The 19,083-nt window shown below is 46.0% G+C and overlaps 1 protein-coding gene across 2 annotated transcripts in view; it reads right to left on the bottom strand.

Annotated features, from left to right (window-relative positions):
- The window catches only part of LOC120920192, a 46,199-nt gene extending 28,553 nt beyond the window's left edge, over nt 1-17,646 (bottom strand). The window contains exons 1-4 of one of the 2 annotated variants that reach the window (XM_040332125.1): nt 17,540-17,646; nt 15,254-15,339; nt 9,473-9,602; nt 6,510-6,554 (exon numbers count right to left, since the gene is read on the bottom strand). In XM_040332125.1, the coding sequence (XP_040188059.1) occupies nt 6,510-6,554; nt 9,473-9,602; nt 15,254-15,305 (227 nt within the window). In that variant the 5' untranslated portion in view covers nt 15,306-15,339; nt 17,540-17,646. Of the gene's footprint in view, nt 1-6,509; nt 6,555-9,472; nt 9,603-15,253; nt 15,340-17,457; nt 17,509-17,539 lie in introns of those variants that run through there. The other variant, XM_040332126.1, reaches the window with a different exon arrangement.
- Nucleotides 17,647-19,083: the final 1,437 nt, after the last annotated feature.

The following is a 19,083-nucleotide window of genomic DNA, read 5'->3' as shown; positions in this document are numbered from 1 at the left end:
TATTACAGCGATGAGTACGAAGCTGAAAAAATGAACAGAAAATTTTATGTTTGGGTACACACATTACAACACCGGCAACTCAAATTGGGCTTTACTTTCTATCAATAAGCTCCTGGGAGTATAAACCTCAGTAAATTAGTAGGTCCAGGTGGAAGAGGTTTAAAATCAAAACCACACACACACACACACACACACACACACACACACACACACACGGTTGTGCCATTCCCTAATGCCTTATCTTCAGTTCTGCCACACCAATGGCCCCTGCACAGTTCATCAACTATGCCAAAGTGGACAATAACGATGAACGTATTATATTAAGGGATGGCTACGGGCAAGGCGAGAGCTTTCTGTTAAAACCAAAGAAGTTGAGGACCTGTGTGGATAGTCTACCCAGCATTGGGGAACTAACCAAGTGCACAAAAACTATTTTTTGGCAGTAAATAAAAAAAAATAAAAAATTCGAAATTAATTTTAGTTATAACATTTTGCAAACGAGTAATTTTTCTTCATAAAAATTGGCCAAATTTATACTGCTACATACATATCTTTGGTAAAAATAACCAAAATAAGTGTATAATATTTGGTCTTTGTGAAAGTTAGTCTTCAAACTATGGTGCCTATCTCTGAAAATGAATCACACCTGATGCTTTCATTTGACACCATCAAGCTAGGACAGCACAAATAAACCCCCCCCCCCCCCCCCCCCAATTGACCACCTTTTTAGAAAGTAGACATTTCAAGGTATTTAATAAGAGGCATGTTGAATGGTTTCCCACAATTCTTTGCAAATAGGATTTTTGTACTCGCCGTAAAATCCCTTTCTCTGAAGTCCATGGACGGACACAGCTTCCTTATACCCTTGACTGTAGGGACGTCCCCAAAGCAGTGTAGAAAGGAAAAAAAAAAAAAAAAAAAAAAAAAAAAAAACACGAGGGGTGGGAACATAAAAAAGCAAAACTTCACCCCAACATACCAGAGCTCCTCAATGGAGAAGATGTAACCTTAAACTGCCGTCTGCAAAACTTTGCGGCCGAAGAAAGCATCCGAAGATCACTTTCACCAAGTTTTCCCAAGGTTGCTGCAAGTGTATGTCGGAAAGCCCAGGAAGCACCTGGTGACACCGTGACAGGAAAAGAAGGCGCGCGCCCTTTCAGGGCGTAAGCCTGAATCACGATCTGTCTGATCCACTGAGAAATGGTGGCCGATGAGACCGCCAGGCCTTTCTTTTGGACCAGATACAAATAGTGAGTCTGACCTCCGAAACGGAGCCGTAGCAGACAGAAAAATTCCTTAGACATGGTACGTGCTTTGCGGGTATAACGCAGCCTTCTTGGATGCGACGGCTGAGGACACAAGGATGAAAGCAAGATGTCCTCATTCAGATGAAAGGCCGAAACCGCCTTCAGAAGAAATGAAGGCTGTAGGCGCAGCACTGCCTTATCTCTATGGAGTACCAAGTAGGGGAACTTACAAGACAAGGCCAACAAATCAGAGACATATCTGACAGATGTAATGGCCACTAGAAAGGCAACTTTCTGGGAGTGTCAAGAGAGGAATCGGTTCTCAAAAGGAAGGTTTCTGAAGCACCGAGAGCACCAGATTCAAATCCCACGGAGGTAATGGTGGTCGAACCGGAGGGGGTCACATGTCAAACCCCTTGCACAAACGTACTCACCAGTGAGTGGGATGCCAAGGGTCATTGAAAGAAAACAGCCAAGGCTGAAATCTGCCCCTTAAATGGTGCCCAAGGCAAGTTTCTGATCCACACTGTAAAACAGCAAGATCCTAGAAACTGAATATGTACGTGAATGCCACCTCATCTCTTCACACAGAGTTGTAGGCCTTCCACGTGCGCTGGTAAATCTTCCGAGAAGACTACTTCTGTGCCCTCAGCATGGTGAAGGTTACCGAAACAGATAGGCCTTGGTCCCTCAGCACCTGGCTTTCAAAAGCCATGCCGTTAAAGCCAGCAACTGTAAAGCAGAATGAAGAATGGGACCTCGTGACAGAAGGTCCTCTCGCAACGGCAGTCGCCAGGGAGCATCCACCACTAGTTTTACCAGATCGGTGTACCAGGGACGCCGAGGCCAATCAGCATCCCCTCGGACTCCGCACTGTGGAGCAGACGAGGAAGCAGTTTCAGTGGGGTTCGATTGAGTCGAGAATCCAGGAGATCTACGTCTAGCTCGCCCCATCTTAGGCAAAGGAGGTGAAATACATCCAGGTGTAGTGACCATTCTCCTTGGTCCAGCATCTGGCGACTGATGTAGTCCGCTTTCCAGTTGTCCACACCTGGAATGTATAGGGCCAATAGAACCGGTATGCTCCTCTCTGCCCACTGCAATATGTAAGCGACCTCTGAAGTTGCTGCCGCGCTTCTTGTTCCTCCTTGATGGTTGACCTATGCCACCGCTGTAGCGTTGTCTGACTGGATCCTGATCGGACGCCCCTGCAGCCTCTGACCATGTGGCAAGGCACTGACTGATCGCCCGGAGCACCAATACATTGATCGGCTGAACACCCCAAACTGCCCCCCCCCCCCCCCAACAGTTCAGGCTGGCGTCCGTCGTGATCACCGTCCAGTGAAAGGGAAGGAACGACTTTCCGGAATGAAGGGCCGGAGATCTCAGCCACCAGACCAGGGTAGTCTGGACTAGTTGACTCACCTGGATTTGACAATCCAGGGACAACGGAGACTTGTCCCACTTAGACAGGATCTCCTCCTGCAAGACTCATGTGGAAGTGAGCATACGGTACCGCCACAAAGGAGGCTACCATGAAACCCAGGACTCACATGCAAAAGCGCAGCGACAACCACCTGCGGGATGCCAACAGCTTCCCTGCCATCTGAAGAGTCTGCAATTTTTCCAAAGAGAAAAACTCCCCTCTGAGGAGTCTAGAATCAGACCCAGATATTCTAGGCCAGGCATCACTAAATGGCAGCCTGCAGTCCAGCCCCAGTAGCCATACTACTCGGACCGCAGCCTCACCAAATTGCCTGTGTGTGCTCTCCCTGCCGCCAGCTCGCCTGCCTGCCTAGTGCTGCTGTGTTCACAGCATGGTAGGCGCGTCGCGCACGGGTCTGTTCTTTTGATAGGATCATTGCACTGCCCCCTCCTTACACTGGCTGTCTCATTCACACAAGATGAGAAGCGCGGTACTTTTTAAAGTAAAAAAAAAAAACTAGTGATTGGTTGCTATGCAGCAGGTCGGTCTCAGCAATCAATCACTCACCTTTAATGTGAAAAGTCCCACCCGTTGTCCAGGGCTGCCGTGCTTTCCATCTTGTGTAAATAAGGTAGGGCTCTATGGGGAGGGGGGAGTGCTGTGCAGGACAGGAGTCCACTATCTGTGTGAGGAGTCAGTCCTGTGATATGGGGGGGGGGGGGGGGTCAGACAGTGATGGGGGGGGGGGGGAACCAAATAGCCTCCCACCGCAGAAAGGCAAATCTGCCAGAGCCTTCTTGGAAGTCTGGTTCGCAGACCAGACCTTAAGCCAAATCAGGCGCCGCAGAACCACCGCAGATAGTGAGGCTCTGGAGATCAAGGGAGCTGCATCGCAGACATACTTGAGGCCATGCACTAACTGGTCAGCCAGTTCCACGCAGCCATAGTTTTGCCCATTCAGTAAATGTCTGCGACACCAGTGCCGCAGCCAAAATAGGCCGCAAAGCTAATCCCAGCATAGTGAACATGGACCGGCCCACCGCTTCGGACCTCCTGTCAGCAGGGTCCTTAAATGCAGGAATCCCCTCAACCGGAATCCTGGTTGACTTGTTTAAACCTAGATACCAGGGGTTCCACAATCGGGGGAGATGCCCCTCCCCTTTTCTTTTTCTAATGCTCTCCTCAAAAGGATAACGTACCACCATGCATTTTGGGACTGAAAGGTTTTCTGCAGTCGCTCCCATTCCTCATCTATGAACTTATCAAAATAAGTTGATCCCATGACCAAGTCTTTTATGATGAAACATGTTGGGGCATGGCTGTGCAGCAACCATCTGAAGTGAGTGTGTGACGTATCAAGGAAACGGTGATCCAGGAAGGAACAGTGGGGAGGTGATGAGCGATCAGTGGAAACCATGGGTCAGCTTTGACCAATATACTCAGTTTTCCGTTCATCTCTTAACGAGTGTTTGCTGTGCAGTGTATTGCTCTATTTTGAGATTCATTGTTGACCAACAGCTGGCCCACATTGTGAGGCATCCACTGCTTTCTCCCACAAAAAGCACCTTTTTGGCGAGTATGCATATTTAGATACAATTGTGGTCTATAATCTTACATTTCAATGCAAGCTGCTTAGTAGCATTTCAGTTTACTATATCATATTCTAATCAAAAGCTTACCTATCACTCAAAAATCCAGAAGCTCCAGATATATACAAAAATCGCAAAACATGTTGAGCTGCTTTTTAATACTTTAAGGACTCAATTGGTTTCATCCAGGACCTATTACTCCACCCAGCGCGAGATCTGTACTGCATTACAGAAAGCCTTGTGGCTATCGAGTATTTCTCTTGGAGAGATCTGGTTTTGTTCTCTTTTTGTATATTACGATTTTGTGTAGACGTATTTATGCAATATTAAAATTTCAAATTTTTATCTGTATGTGCCTACAAAGTCCATCTTTTGAAAAGAAAACTATTTTTTTTCTGCAATGCATATTTTGAGATTCATGCGAGTGCTATATTTGAAGATTCAAGTGTGTTAAACTGATTTTACATTATCACGCTATTTTGAGCACTTTTATTTACATGCAGAGCTTTCTGGCAGTGAATTCGTTGGAACTGGGATTATCTGCTATACCACGCCAAACAGGAGTGTAAGGCAATTTGAGTTGGTAAGTTTTGCATCTGACAGGAGAGGATTCACCGACACCGGGTGTGGTGGAAGATCGGAAGCTATTTTTTTCCCACAAACCCACTTGATGTGATATATGGACTTACATTTAGTTTACATACATATATTTTGGAATTGGGAACAACCTCCTTTCAGGTTCCTTCCATTCTGAAAGAATCATATCCTTAAATGACTGATGTACCGGGAAAGTTCTTGATTTCCACCTCTGAAGACCCCTATACATTTTATCCTGCACAGATTGAGATGCCACAGCAAATCCAATCTGTTCTGAGGTATATATCGATTTTAAAAGTTCATCAATATCCTCTGCTGGAAAAAGATACTTTGAGCTACCCGCCTCCTCCACCGATGTGGAATCCCCATCAGATGAAGAGCTTGGATTCTCCCCTTCTTCCAGATCAGAGGCATATACTGGTCTTGGACCGAGGAAGGGGGGGGTCTAACTGAGGCCGAAGGCACTTGAGTTCTGGGACCAGATGAAGAAGGCCCCAGACCTGCTTCCCTGTCCTTAAAAGACCGGAAGGGGGCTACAACCTCCTTCATAAAATACATTAACTCGTTCAAAGAGGTAGTATATGAACTAGCCCTAAATGGAATACAATCCTCATACAAGTTTTTTTTTTATATCCATCAGACAGCCTGGCTCTACAGTTTCTACATTTTTTTTTTTTTTTTTTTAAAGAAAACACACCCCAAGAACCATAAGAAAAGGCCCATAAATATATATATATATATATATATTTTTTTATTAAAGGGTACCCTGCTGTATAATCACAGACAATGGCTTACCTTGGTGGCAGTATAGGAACCAGAGGCTGCTGCTGGTTCAATCTGAGCGGGTGCTCCATCCTCAGGCTTGTCCTCAAGCTCCAAGCGGTGAGTGGAGATCGGCCGGAGAAAAATGCTGTCCCAGGCAGCATGTCCTCAGTGTACAACGCTGTTTTCCTTATCAACACGGCCCCAGAAAGTGCGTCATTCCGGGTCCAGCGCCATCTTGCCGTGTCACTGGAAGTCCTCCAATGCCATTTTGGCACACCTCGGCGAAGCCAAGGCTTCTACCAGGCAGAGCTGGGGGAAAAAACCTGAAGGAAGTTGGCACCACTTACACCAGGCAAGTACCTCCAAAATAGGGAACCCTTCTGGCCAAAAGAACAGGGACTTAACACACCCAGGACTTGGCCACAACCAGCACTGGATGTTGCCAGATAAGGGGGGGACCGCCAACCACAGTTACCAGACCTAGGAAAAACAAAAACGTGTCGGTGCTCCTGGAGGTTCTGGAAACACAAAACAACTGAGAGTCAGAGGAAAGGGAGGGGCCTTTTAAGTTGCATCTGATTTGTGTTTTCTGTAGAGGGCGGAGCCAATCATCTCAAGTAGATATCCTGGAAGGTGAGGGGGGAATTAAGATTTTTCTTCCTTTCACAACACACACACACACACACACCAAAATACATTGAGTATGGTGGTACCACTTATGTGGTCATGCTGTGTAAAAGTCTCACACACAGGAGGCCCAAAATGCAGGGAGCACCATCAGGTGCTCTAGGAGCCTAAAATTACACATCTGCGATACACTCATATGGTCCGGTCGGCAACAGGTCCAAATTTGCTTACCATGAAAAACACACACAAATTACTCACCCTCGAGCAAGCGGGACAGTTTTCTTATAATGAAAGTTTTTTCTTCTGTAGATAAAAAAAAAAAAAAAGGAAATGGCTTTATTATAATGGCAACCTACACATTTATTCCCAGAACAGGTTCTCTTTACAGTGTAGACTAAAGGCCCATACACACGATCGGACTTTAACAATTGTCCAACGGACCTGTTTTAGCAGACAATCTGATAGTGTACACTCCATTGGACAAACTTTAATAGTACAAATGTTCGCTGTGAGAACAGACAAACTTTCCGGCAACAAATGTCATACATCAGCTAATCTGATCGTGTGGACACAAGTCCATCGTACAAGTACGCATGCTCAGAACCAATGCTAAAGATCAGACAATAGCAGAAGGTACCCAAAGGGTGGCAGTAAAACCATGAAGTATGTCCATTACATCACTACATTCGTGTTTGTTGGCTGAAAAAGTCCTGCTGTATGTATGCATACCAAGTTCACAGCAAATGCCCATTCGGAGCAAAATCCACGGAGAAGGCCGATCGTGTATATGAGGCTTAATGCAAGTTCCTCAGTTAGTTCAGATACTTGTTATTTAACAGCTTGCCGACCAGCCGCCATCGTTATACAGCAGCAGGTCAGCATGACCCCGTTGAACCATTGTAGCTGTACGTGGGTCCCTTTAAGTGGGATTACAGGTGCGTGCACAGCGGGGGTGCTCGTCCACATCTCGTAGAGGAGACAGACCGCAAGTTTCCTATGAGCTGGGAACCACAATCTCATCTCCTATAGTCAGTCCCATCCCCCACAGTTAGAACACATAGGGAACAGTTAACCCCTTGATCGCCCCCTAGCGTTAACCACCTTTTTGATGGCATTTGATCTCTGCGGTTTATTTTTTGCACACATTTTTTTTTTTTTTTTTTTTAAATAAAGTGTATTGGTTTGCACAATAGTTATAGTGTCTACGAAATAGGGGATAGATTTATGGAATTTTTTTTTCACTAGTAATGGTAGCGATTTGCGATTGGGACTTTATGCCTGACATTTCTGATACTTTTGGGACCATTGGCATTTATACAGCGATCAGTGCTATAAAAATGCACAGATTACTGTATAAATGACACTGGCAGGGAAAGGGTTAACACTAGTGATGATCAAGGGGTTAAATGTGTTCCCTAGGAGGAGTTTCCAACTGTGGGAGAGGAGGTGTATGGAGGGGAAAGGGGGTCTAGAGGGATTGCGATCGTTGTTCCTGATCACTAGGAACAGACGATCACCCTCTACTCCCCTGTCAGAACAGGGATCTGTTTACATTGACAGACCCCCATTCTCTGTGGAGTGATCGTGGGTGGCCCGGCGGACATTGCGCATTGGCTTCCCTGCTATAGCTCCTAAAAGAGCCGACGTACAGCTAGTGGCAAGTGTCTGTAAACCCAATTCATGAAATTTGAACTGGGCACATATCTGTGGTGTTTTATCTCTCTTCAAAGAGTCAAATCCTGTAGCCGTCTCTTGCTCCATAAGTCTTATCAGACTGATAACTTCTCACACGTTCTTTGAGACGAGAGATACACAAACCATCGGGGGAGGTTGCTATAAGTCAGTGTTTCTCAATTCCAGTCCTCAGGCCCCCCCAACAGGTCAGGTTTTCAGGATTTCCCTCAGATGAAAAGGCTGTGGTGATTACTAAGGCAGTGAAACTGATCAAATCACCTGTGCAAAATAATGGAAATCCTGAAAACCTGACCTGTTGGGGGGGCCTGAGGACTGGAATTGAGAAACACTGCTATAAGTAGATTAGCAGTCAGCCTGCCATCGTTCCATCGAAAGAATGGCTCCAATGAGGCTGCGCATGCGCAATGTCACTCCAGCCGATATAATGATCAGCTGGTGCAATGCATGTGCAGATCAGAGCCCGTATCTGACGATCTTCAAAAACAAAAAGGGATAATGTACTTGTCAGATTATAGCGCGCCGTTGCAGGGCATGTTTTGTGTGCGTTACAGGGCGGGTTCATTGTGTTGAAGAGTAGGTTGTGCTTGTTGCAACCCACCCTTACACAGGCAAAACCCACGTTCAAACACACGCAATAGCGAGACAGAATCTGACGAATACATCTGAGCTAGAGTGACATTTGGTATGGCGCATGCACAGACCCATTGGAGGCATTTTCCGATCAGAGGCACCATTTCATAGAACACCATCTAAGAACAGAGCCATGCACATTCCCTTGCCTATGATGAGAGGGGGTGGGTGCGCTCTTCCTCCAATCAGCTGTTTTGACTGTATTCCAATGATCCACTTCCAGCGGTAACCAAGAAGAGAAACTTTAAACAGAAAAAGCACTTTCTAAAGGAGATATACAATGAAGAAAAGAGGCTTCATTTGCCTAGGTATTATCCACGCTATGAATCCAGCGGCAAGAATATACCGATTCCTGTGGCTGGAGTTGACAGCTGTGTGTGGATGGCTGCGCTTCCAGCGATTACTTGCAGTGATCTTGGATGGACACACTGTGTGCAATCACTGCAGGTAATCGCTGGATCTGCCAACAGTCACAAATAGTTGTGGCCGCCAACAGCCTGTCATTGAACTGTATGGACAAGACAGCTGCAGCTCTCCGCATATAGCCATCAATCCCAGCCCCAGGAAGCAATAGATATTTCTAGGTCGCAGCATGGCCAATACAGCCTAAGTGAATACAACATATGCGAATACAGTCTAAGTCAGCCCTGAAACCCTGTGATATAAAATGACAAGACATCTCAAAAATATGTCAAAACAATATTAACTTTTATAAAGGAGTGGGCCACTGCCCCCCAGTCAATGGTGAGTGTTTAAACCAATCATTCAGCAATGACATGGCAATATAAAAACATTTGTGTTTATCATTTAGGGAGAGGTAAGAAAGGCTTACAATCAACTCAGCTAATAAACCACCAAAATTCTAATATAGAACAGTAGTAATTTTTAATGCCTACCCACTGATGCCATCTTTATTCATGGTAAAATCAGGAATCGTAGATGAAAAAGCAATATTAGGGTCCTTGCTGTAAAGTGGAAGAACTGGTTTTGGAGGACAGGGTTTCTTGGCACAAGGTATCAAAGGGTCTAAAAGGGGGAAAAGAAAGGAGAAAAAAAAAAAAAAAAGTCATATTACACACTTAAAGAATCATTAGCATCCTATAATAATATTTCAAAAATGCCAATACAAGACCATTAGCAGTACATATGCAAAGGAGTTTGGTTTCATTAGGCTTCACACTATAAGAATATATACAGTATCTCACAAAAGTGAGTACACCCCTCACATTTTTTTTGTAAATATTTTATTATAGCTTTTTATGGGACAACACTGAAGAAACTACACACCAGAGTCATATAAAGTAGTGAGTGTACAGCTTGAACAACAGTGTAAATTTGCTGACCCTCAAAACACACAGCCATTAATGTCTAAATGCAACAAAAGTGAGTACGCCCCCAAGTGAAAATGTCCAAACTAGGCCAAATTAGCCATTTTCCCTCCCCGGTGTCATGTGACATGTTAGTGTTACAAGGTCTCAGGTGTGAATGGGGGAGCAGGTGTGAAATTTGGAGGGGTGTTTGGGGTAGTTATGTTGGAGTACTGCCCTTCGGCTTAGTCTCCGACGGGAGGGGGGGGGGGGGGGGTCATGCTCTGCTTCAGTATGTCACAGTACATGTCGGCATTCATGGGTTCCCTCAATTAAATGTAGCTCCACAGTGCCGGCAGCACTGATGCAGCCCCAGACCATGACACTCCCACCACCCTGCTTGACTGTAAGAAAGACACACTTGTCTTTGTACTCCTCACCTGGTTGTCACCACACACTCTTGACACCATCTGAACATAATAAGTTTATCTTGTTCTAATCAGACCACAGGACATGGTTCCAGTAATCAATGTCCTTAGTCTGCTTGTCTTCAGCAAACTTTTTGCTGGCTTTCTTGTACATCATCTGAAGAGGCTTTCTCGTGGAACGACAGCCATGCAGACCAATTTGATGCAGTGTGTGGAATACTGGGTCACTGGAAGTTCAACATGGCACAGAACTGAGGATCAGGGGGAAAAAAAAATAGTATTGTTGCTCTATTTAAAGATGGCCTAGACCATGGGTGCTCAACCTGTGGCTCTCCAGCTGTTGCAAAACTACAATTCCCATAATGCCTCAGCCTTTGGGAGACATGCTTGTACCTGTCAGCGGCTTGCAATGCCTCATGGGAATTGTAGTTCCACAACAGCTGGAGAGCCACAGGTTGAGCACCCATGGTCTAGACTATAAGAAGATTGCCAAGACCCTGAAACTGAGCTGCAGCACAGTGGCCAAGACCATACAGCGGTTTAACAGGACAGGTTCTATTTAGAACAGGCCTCACCATGACCAAAGAAGTTGAGTGCATGTGCTCAGCGTCAAATCCAGAGATTGTCTTTAGGAAGTGCGTGCCAGCATTGCTGCAAAAGTTGAAGGTATGGGGCTCAGACCATACGTCACACACTGCATCAAATTGGTCTGCATGGCTGCCGTCCCAGAAGGAAGCCTCTTCTAAAGATGATGTACAAGAAATCCCGAAAACAGTTTGCTGAAGACAAGCAGACCAAGGATTACTGGAACCATGTCCTGTGGTCTGATGAGAACAAGATAAACTTATTTGGTTCAGATGGTGTCAAGAGTGTGTGGTAAAAACCAGGAGAGGAGTACAAAAGACAAATACGTCTTGCCTACAGTCAAGCATGGTGGTGGGAGTGTCCCAGTCTGGGGCTGCATGAGTGCTGCCGGCACTGGGGAGCTACAGATCATTGAGAGAACCATGAATGCCAACATGTACTGTGACATACTGAAGCAGAGTATGACTAAGCCGCAGGGCAGTATTCCAACACAACAACGCCAAACACCCGTCCAAGACGACCACTACCTTGCTAATGAAGCTAAGGGTAAAGATGATGGACTTTCCTAAATCTTACTGTGCATCTGTGAGTCATCCTCAAATGGAAGGGGGAGGAGCACAAGGCCTCCAACATCCACCAGCACCATGATGTCATCATGGAGGAGTGGAACAGGACTCCAGTGGAAACCTGTGAAGCTCTGGTGAACTCCATGTCCAAGAAGGTTAAGGCAGTGATAAAACCAGGCTGAAATTTGTGTGGGGAGGTTGCTATAAATAGATTAGCAGAGAGCTTGCCGTGTCACAGGACAGCTCTGCAAGTCTCTGCCTATATAGAAGGGGGGTGTGTGCGCACGCCTTTCCTCCAAATCAGCTGTATGTTCAGACTTCACACTCAGTGCTGAACAGGAAGAGAAAATCTCCCAACATGATCTGACCTGTCTAAAGATGGAGACACAGCAGCCTGTTTGGACACAGACGCATGTCAAAACTTGACATGCATGCAGGGGCAGGTACATGGATCCAAATCGCACTGGATTTTAAGGAGCTACTGCTCAAAGCTATACAGCAATCCAACCAAAACAAAAAAGGAGAAGTCACATTGTAGGGAATAGGATTTCGACTTGAAATGCTCATTTCACGTCTCTCCCCCCCCCCCCCAGAGACAAGCATGATGAGGACTTCGTTTAGTGAATGCCTCCAGAAAAGGCCATACACACAGACATACATGAGGGTGAATTGCTGCATTGTGTATTCAGCCTACGCTTTAAAACCTTGTTTGATGTCAGTTGCCCAGCTATTTGATTAAAGAGTACACTGTTTTTTACCAAAGTAATGCACCATGAAGTGTTTTTTTATCTTTCCTCTTCATACATAGACCCCTGTATTGCTGCATGAACCAATCCACTTGCACTTAGATGGTGAAGGATTCTTTGCTAAACACACACCCAGCTGACCAGTGGATTCAGTGATGGAAGGTTGACCAGATCACTGCTGTTACCAGGAGGATCTCTTTTGATACTGAGCCCATAAGATCTTCATTACAGAGATCCAACCTATCTGGTAAGCGGCCACTTTGCACTTTTAGAGCCGGTTCACACTGGGGCGACCTGGGATCTGGATTTCAAGACGCCCCAAGTCACGCGGTCGAGAAAATGAAAGGAAGCCGCTCCGACTTCAGAAAAGGTTCCTGTACTACTTCAATCTGACCTGTACCCCTCCACGTTGGATCCCAGTTCACAGTGAGGCAACTTTACAGGAAGTCGCCCCAGTGTGAACCTGTTCCAAGGCAAGCTCCTCCCTCCCACAGGGGAACTCCACGCCAAATTTTAAATAAAAAAACATCATGGGTTCCCCTCTAGGGGCATACCAGGCCCTTAGGTCTGGTATGGTTTTCAAGGGGAAACCTCTACACCGAAAAAAATGGCGTGGGGTCCCCCGCCCCCCCACATCCATACCAGACCCGTATCCGAGCACGCAGACCGGCCGGTCAGGAAAGGGTGTGGGGACGGGCGAGCGCCCCCCCTCCTGAACCGTACAAAGCGGCATGCCCTCAACATCGAGGGGGGGGGGGTGCTTTGGGGCAGGGGGGCACCATGTTGATGGGGACAAGGGCCTCTTCCCGACAACCCTGGCTGTTGGTTGTCGGGGTCTGCAGGCAGGGGGTCTTCTTCCGACTTCTCCCGCTCTCCGGTTCTCTCTCTTCTGTCAGGCACCACCGCTGTCTTCTTTCAGCTTTCACCAGCGGGGGCCCGGTCTTCTGCGTCGCCTTCTTTTCTTCAATGTTGACTCGACGCTCCCTCCCACTGTAATGCCGGGTGTGCAGCGATTTATATAGGCCTCTTATGACGTCACAGTCCCAGCATGCTCTGGGTGGGGATGACATCAGGGGGCGGGGCAATTATGTCGTCACCACTCGGAGCATGCTGGGACTGTGATGTCATAAGAGGTCTATATAAAAATCGCCCCGCACCGCACACCCGGCATTACAGCGGGAAGGAGCGTCGAGTCAACATCAAAGAGGAGAAGAAAAGAAGAAGGCGACGCAGAAGACCGGGCCCCCGCTGGTGAAAGAGCTGAAAGAAGACAGCGGTGGTGCCCGGCAGAAGAGAAAAAGAACCAGAGACCGGGAGAAGAGAGTGGAGAAGTTGGAAGAGCCCCCGAAGTCAGAAGATGGGAGAAGACCATAAAAGAGCTGAAAGAAGACCCCGACAACCAACAGCCAGGGTTGTCGGGAAGAAGCCCTTGTCCCCATCAACATGGGGACAAGGTGCTTTGGGGTGGACCCCCCCCCCATGTTGAGGGCATGCCGCCTGGTACGGTCCCCTTTCCTGACCGGCCTGCATGCTCGGATAAGGGTCTGGTATGATTTTTCGGCGTAGGGGGTTCCCCTTGAAATCCATACCAGACCTAAGGGCCTGGTATGCTCCTAGAGGGGGAACCCATGCAGGTTTTTAATTTAAAATTTGGCATCGAGTTCCCCCTCCTGGAGGCGACTTCAAGTCGTGTAGCAAGTCGCGTTGTGATTCATACTCAAGTCGTGTTCAAGTTGCCTCCCAAAGTCGTGCTGAAAGTAGTGTTGCCCCAGTGTGAACCGGCTTAGTATACCAAGTTTGCAGCTTGGAAACAAAAGAGGAAGATTTGCATCTTTGCTTCCTGGACCACTACCAAGCTTTAGGAGCTGTTTATAATTGGACTTTGTTGTTCTCTATGGACTTTTATTTCAGAATATTTTTTTGTACTGTGTTTGCAATATTTTAGGTTGCGCATCTATTTTTACATACTTATATTACTGAATATTCCAGTTATCTTTATAGTTGCAGCACTGTCACTTTAATATCAATTAGTACTATTGTTAATAATTCACTTGTTTTTTCCTCTATTCTAGTTTGCACCATCTCTTTGCATTCACGCAAACGTGTTGCACTACATGCACTTTTTATACATATGGGGGTAGCGCAGATTTTCTACGCTTAACAATACAAGAGACCTTAAAATGAACAATTCTGTCCTCAATATACTCGCCAAAATATTTTGCCATTAGTTCCATACCTTTATATAGTTATTCTTCATTTCAAACATCATCAAGTGACTGTTCATATTATAAATAGGTGTTCAACGCTCAGATTTCCAACCAAGACATCTTTCCTGAGGTTTCTATCTATCACAATGTGGGACATCTTTGCTTTTGTGATAGTGTTGGGAAAAACAGATTCAATAATGCTTCTGGCATATCGACATTTTGACAAATACTGTACATAGGTAGACGTCATTATCAGACAATACCTCCAGCCAAAAAGCTTTGAAGAGGAGTGAAGGCAGGCTACAGCAGAGCCACCATCAATAGACACACACACACACACACACACCTCGTCAGGAAAAAAAAAAAAAGTTTTTTCCTGGCAAGATTCTCTTGCCGGCCGAGTGTACAGACACACCATTAAAAAGAACTGCCATTCTTTTGAATGGCACGAACGCGGTGACGTCATCGACAAGCACGCGCTCGTCACATTTGATGACGTCGCCACCTTGCTTGACCCTACCTATGCCTTGGAAGCTACCGCGCATGCGTCAAAGTCATTTCGAGCATGCGCGGGTTTCCATGGAGACAGGTAAGTATACAGACGCTCGGGTTTCTTGGCAGGAAAACACTACCGAAAATCATAAAATAGAGAGCAGGTTCTCCATTTTTCTCGTTGAGATTCTTGCCGAGAAACCTGAAAGCCTCGTACACACGCTCGGTTTACACTGCAAAAAAACTCTGCCAGCAGTTTTCTTGCCGAGAAAACCGTGCGTGTGTACGAGGCTTCAGTGTATGGCTATACAGCAGGGAAAGAAGACATAGATAAAGGCAGGTTTACCTGATGACTTCTGTGGCTGGTGTCTTGGAACAGGTAGCCTGGACTTCTCCATCACTGCATATTAATTCTTTCGTAAATCCAAAGAACTGTCATCATAAAAATAAAAATTTACTATACACAGTACAATTTGAAAAGCTTTACAAGAAATTTGTATCTGAGCCAATGAGGACCATATAAAGCTGTTTAGTGGAGAAGGTATTGTCTCATCATTACACATTCCATCAACGGTCCTAAATGTCAAGGAATGTCTTTAACCCCTTAACGCCCGCCGCACGACTATTTACGTCAGCACAATGGCACGGACAGGCAGAAGGGCGTATATATACGTCCTTGCCTTCTAGCGGGTGGGGGGTCCGATCGGGACCCCCTCCGCTGCGTGCGGATCCCCTCGGGGAGCGATCCGGGACGATGGCGCGGCTATTCGTTTATAGCCGCTCCGTCGCGATCACTCCCCGGAGCTGAAGCACGGGGAGAGCCGTATGTAAACACGGCTTCCCCGTCCTTCACTGTGGCAGCGTATCGATCGAGTGATCCCTTTTATAGGGAGACACGATCGATGACGTCAATCCTACAGCCACACCCCCCTACAGTTGTAAACACACACAAAGTGAACACTAACTCCTACAGCGCCCCCTGTGGTTAACTCCCAAACTGCAACTGTCATTTTCACAATAAACAATGCAATTTAAATGCATTTTTTGCTGTGAAAATGACAATGGTCCCAAAAATGTGTCAAAATTGTCCGAAGTGTCCGCCATAATGTCGCAGTCACGAAAAGAAAAAAATAAAAAAAAAAACGCTGATCGCCGCCAATAGTAGTAAAAAAAAAAAAAAAAAAAAATTTAATAAAAATATCCCCTATTTTGTAAACGCTATAAATTTTGCGCAAACAAATTGATAGACGCTTATTGCGATTTTTTTTACCAAAAATAGGTAGAAGAATACGTATCGGCCTAAACTGAGGAAAACATTTTTTTTTATATATATGTTTTTGGGGGATATTTATTACAGCAAAAAGTAAAAAATATTGAATTTTTTTCAAAATTGTCGCTCTATTTTTGTTTATAGCGCAAAAAATAAAAACCGCAGAGGTGATCAAATACCACCAAAAGAAAGCTCTATTTGTGGGGGAAAAAAGGACGCCAATTTTGTTTGGGAGCCACGTCGCACGACCGCGCAATTGTCTGTTAAAGCGACGCAGTGCCGAATCGCAAAACCTGGCCTGGGGATTTAGCTGCAAAATGGTCCGGGGCTTAAGTGGTTAAAAGGAGGGGGAAAAAAAGTGGGCAATAGAGTTAAAAAAAAAAAAAAAAAAAAAAAAGGGTACTTTCTCCTCCTGTCCCAGTGTCCCCAGGGTGGAAAAGGAAAAGAAAGGTAAAATGTTACAGCTGTCACTGGAATTAGAGGGGGGGGGGGGGATAGATTAGGTGGGTGGTCTTATTGCCGATCGGTGTACAGAATAAAGGTGGGACTTGGAGACCTCTGCTGTAGTTCACTAAAACTTCTAGGTCTCGTCTCCATCCACGACTGGACATTGAAGGACAAGCATCACACTGATGATTTAAAAGTCTAACTAAACCCAGTTTTGTCATTTTTTGGATAGAACGGATTACAACACCTGTTAGTTTTTATTGCTGTCGGTGCCCCCCCGTCAGGAAGATCCACCCTCTATTTGTAATAAAGAGTAAAAGAAAATCCCAAATGTTCAAGGTGTCACCAGAACGGGGAGTGGGGATACTAGTTCTGGTGGCACCAGGATTCCCTCACTTCCTGTTGTGCCTATAGGGCAGGAAGTGAGGAGAAATTTCTATAGAACACAGGTGACAACAAAAACTGACAGGTGTTATAAACCCCGCCCCAAAAAAAAATGCAACTAAAAACCAAACTTTTTTGGGGGGGGGGGGGCGGGGTTTATAACACCTGTCAGTTTTTGTTGTCACCTGTGTTCTATAGAATCTGCTCTCTCCTTCTCCCAGCATTAATCAGGATTAGCACACAAAAAGTGACTGTCGTCTGCTGCTGCTTCTCCCACATCTCCTGGACATGTTGCCATATCTATGTACCACAGCTGAGCAGTGACAGAGACTTCCCTCCCCCCCGCTGGAAAATTGTGCAAACCTTCATTTCACACTCTACTCCACCTGCATGCATAGGATATAACGGGCCAGTGTAATAACGTCCCCTTCCCATAGCCTGGCGCTTACACAAGTACAATCTAACCCGGAGCAATGGCTGTTACCAGACACGCCTCTGTCTGTAATGATCCTCAGTAACAATACACATTACCTGATCACACCAGCGGCCACTTCCCTCATTTCGCGGCTGTTTTTAAATCTGCATAACGTAACTTCCGGATACTCCGATACTGTATTGTCACACTCTGCTCCCTATCCGTAGAATGCTGCGGAAGTCACGTGGCGGACAACTGCGCATGCGCAATGCGTTCCAACCGCAAGTGCGATGCGTTCCACAGGATTTACGACATACACCGACTAGGTATGGGGGTCTCCATTTTCTTGTGGTTTGGACTCCAGAACAATGGCGGCGCACGAGCTCTGAATGTTGATATTAGAGTAGAGGGCGCTGCCACCTACACAATCATGGAGAATGGGAGGGGTTAGAGCGCAATAAGAGTGCAGTGTGGGCGCGCTGTGGTATCATATTGTTTACTGCATATACAGTGCTGTCCCTGTATAGGGAGGGGAGCAAAGCTGTGCTTGTATATATGGAGATACGGTAGTAAATATAAAAGTTATACAATTCTAAAAATAATAATAAAAGTAGTAAAATGGTAAAAGGTCAATTGCTGCAGGCTAAAAGACAGGAAAAAACTCACACACTGCTGCCAGATGACAATCAGCTAGAAAAAAGCTGCCGCAACCCCCCAATGTGTTCCCACACTTCTAATAAAACAGAAAATTATAATTTTCCATTTAAAGTGGAGGTTCCCCTAAAAATAAACTTTTAACATTGCATTTCCCACATTAATGACAATTAGAATCGGCTGGTTTTATAAAAAAAAAAAAACGTCCGTAAGTATCGTTTGCTATATGCGTTCTCACCGCCACTTCCGGGTACGATGGTGGGGATGGGCGTTCCTAATTGATGGACAGGCATCCGACCGACACATACATCACGTCACGAGATGCCGAAAAAAGCCAAACGTCGGTGCGGCTCTATACGGCGCATGCGCACCGACGTTCGGCTTCTTTCGGCATCTCGTGACGGGATGTATGCGTCGGTCGGATGCCTGTCCATCAATTAGGAACGCCCATCCCCACCATCGTACCCGGAAGTGGCGGTGAGAACGTATATAGCAAACGGTACTTATGGACGTTTTTTTTTAAATAAAACCAGCCGATTCTAATTGTCATTAATGTGGGAAATGCAATGTTAAAAGTTTATCTTTAGGGGAACCACCCCTTTAACTCATTTCTGCAGCATCATTTTCTGTTGAATTGCTGTAGGCTATTTTCACCCCTCTAGAAGTCTGCCTGAAAAACTTCCACAACTGCCATTCCCCCACCCTGCTTCTAGGATGTGTCAGCTGACGCTCCAGTCATTGACGCTCCTCTCTACCAACACAACTGCCATTCCCCCAGCCTGCTTCTAGGATGTGTCAGCTGACGCTCCAGTCATTGACGCTCCTCTCTACCAACACAACTGCCATTCCCCCACCCTCCTTCTAGGATGTGTCAGCTGACGCTCCAGTCATTGACGCTCCTCTCTACCAACACAACTGCCATTCCCCCACCCTGCTTCTAGGATGTGTCAGCTGACGCTCCAGTCATTGATGCTCCTCTCTACCAACACAACTGCCATTCCCCCAC

The sequence above is a fragment of the Rana temporaria genome, chromosome 13 (genome assembly GCF_905171775.1).
Source record: "Rana temporaria chromosome 13, aRanTem1.1, whole genome shotgun sequence".
In the NCBI taxonomy this organism is placed as follows: domain Eukaryota; kingdom Metazoa; phylum Chordata; class Amphibia; order Anura; family Ranidae; genus Rana; species Rana temporaria.
Note: the sequence above shows the minus strand (reverse complement) of the source record. Positions and strands in the feature narration are given on the sequence as shown.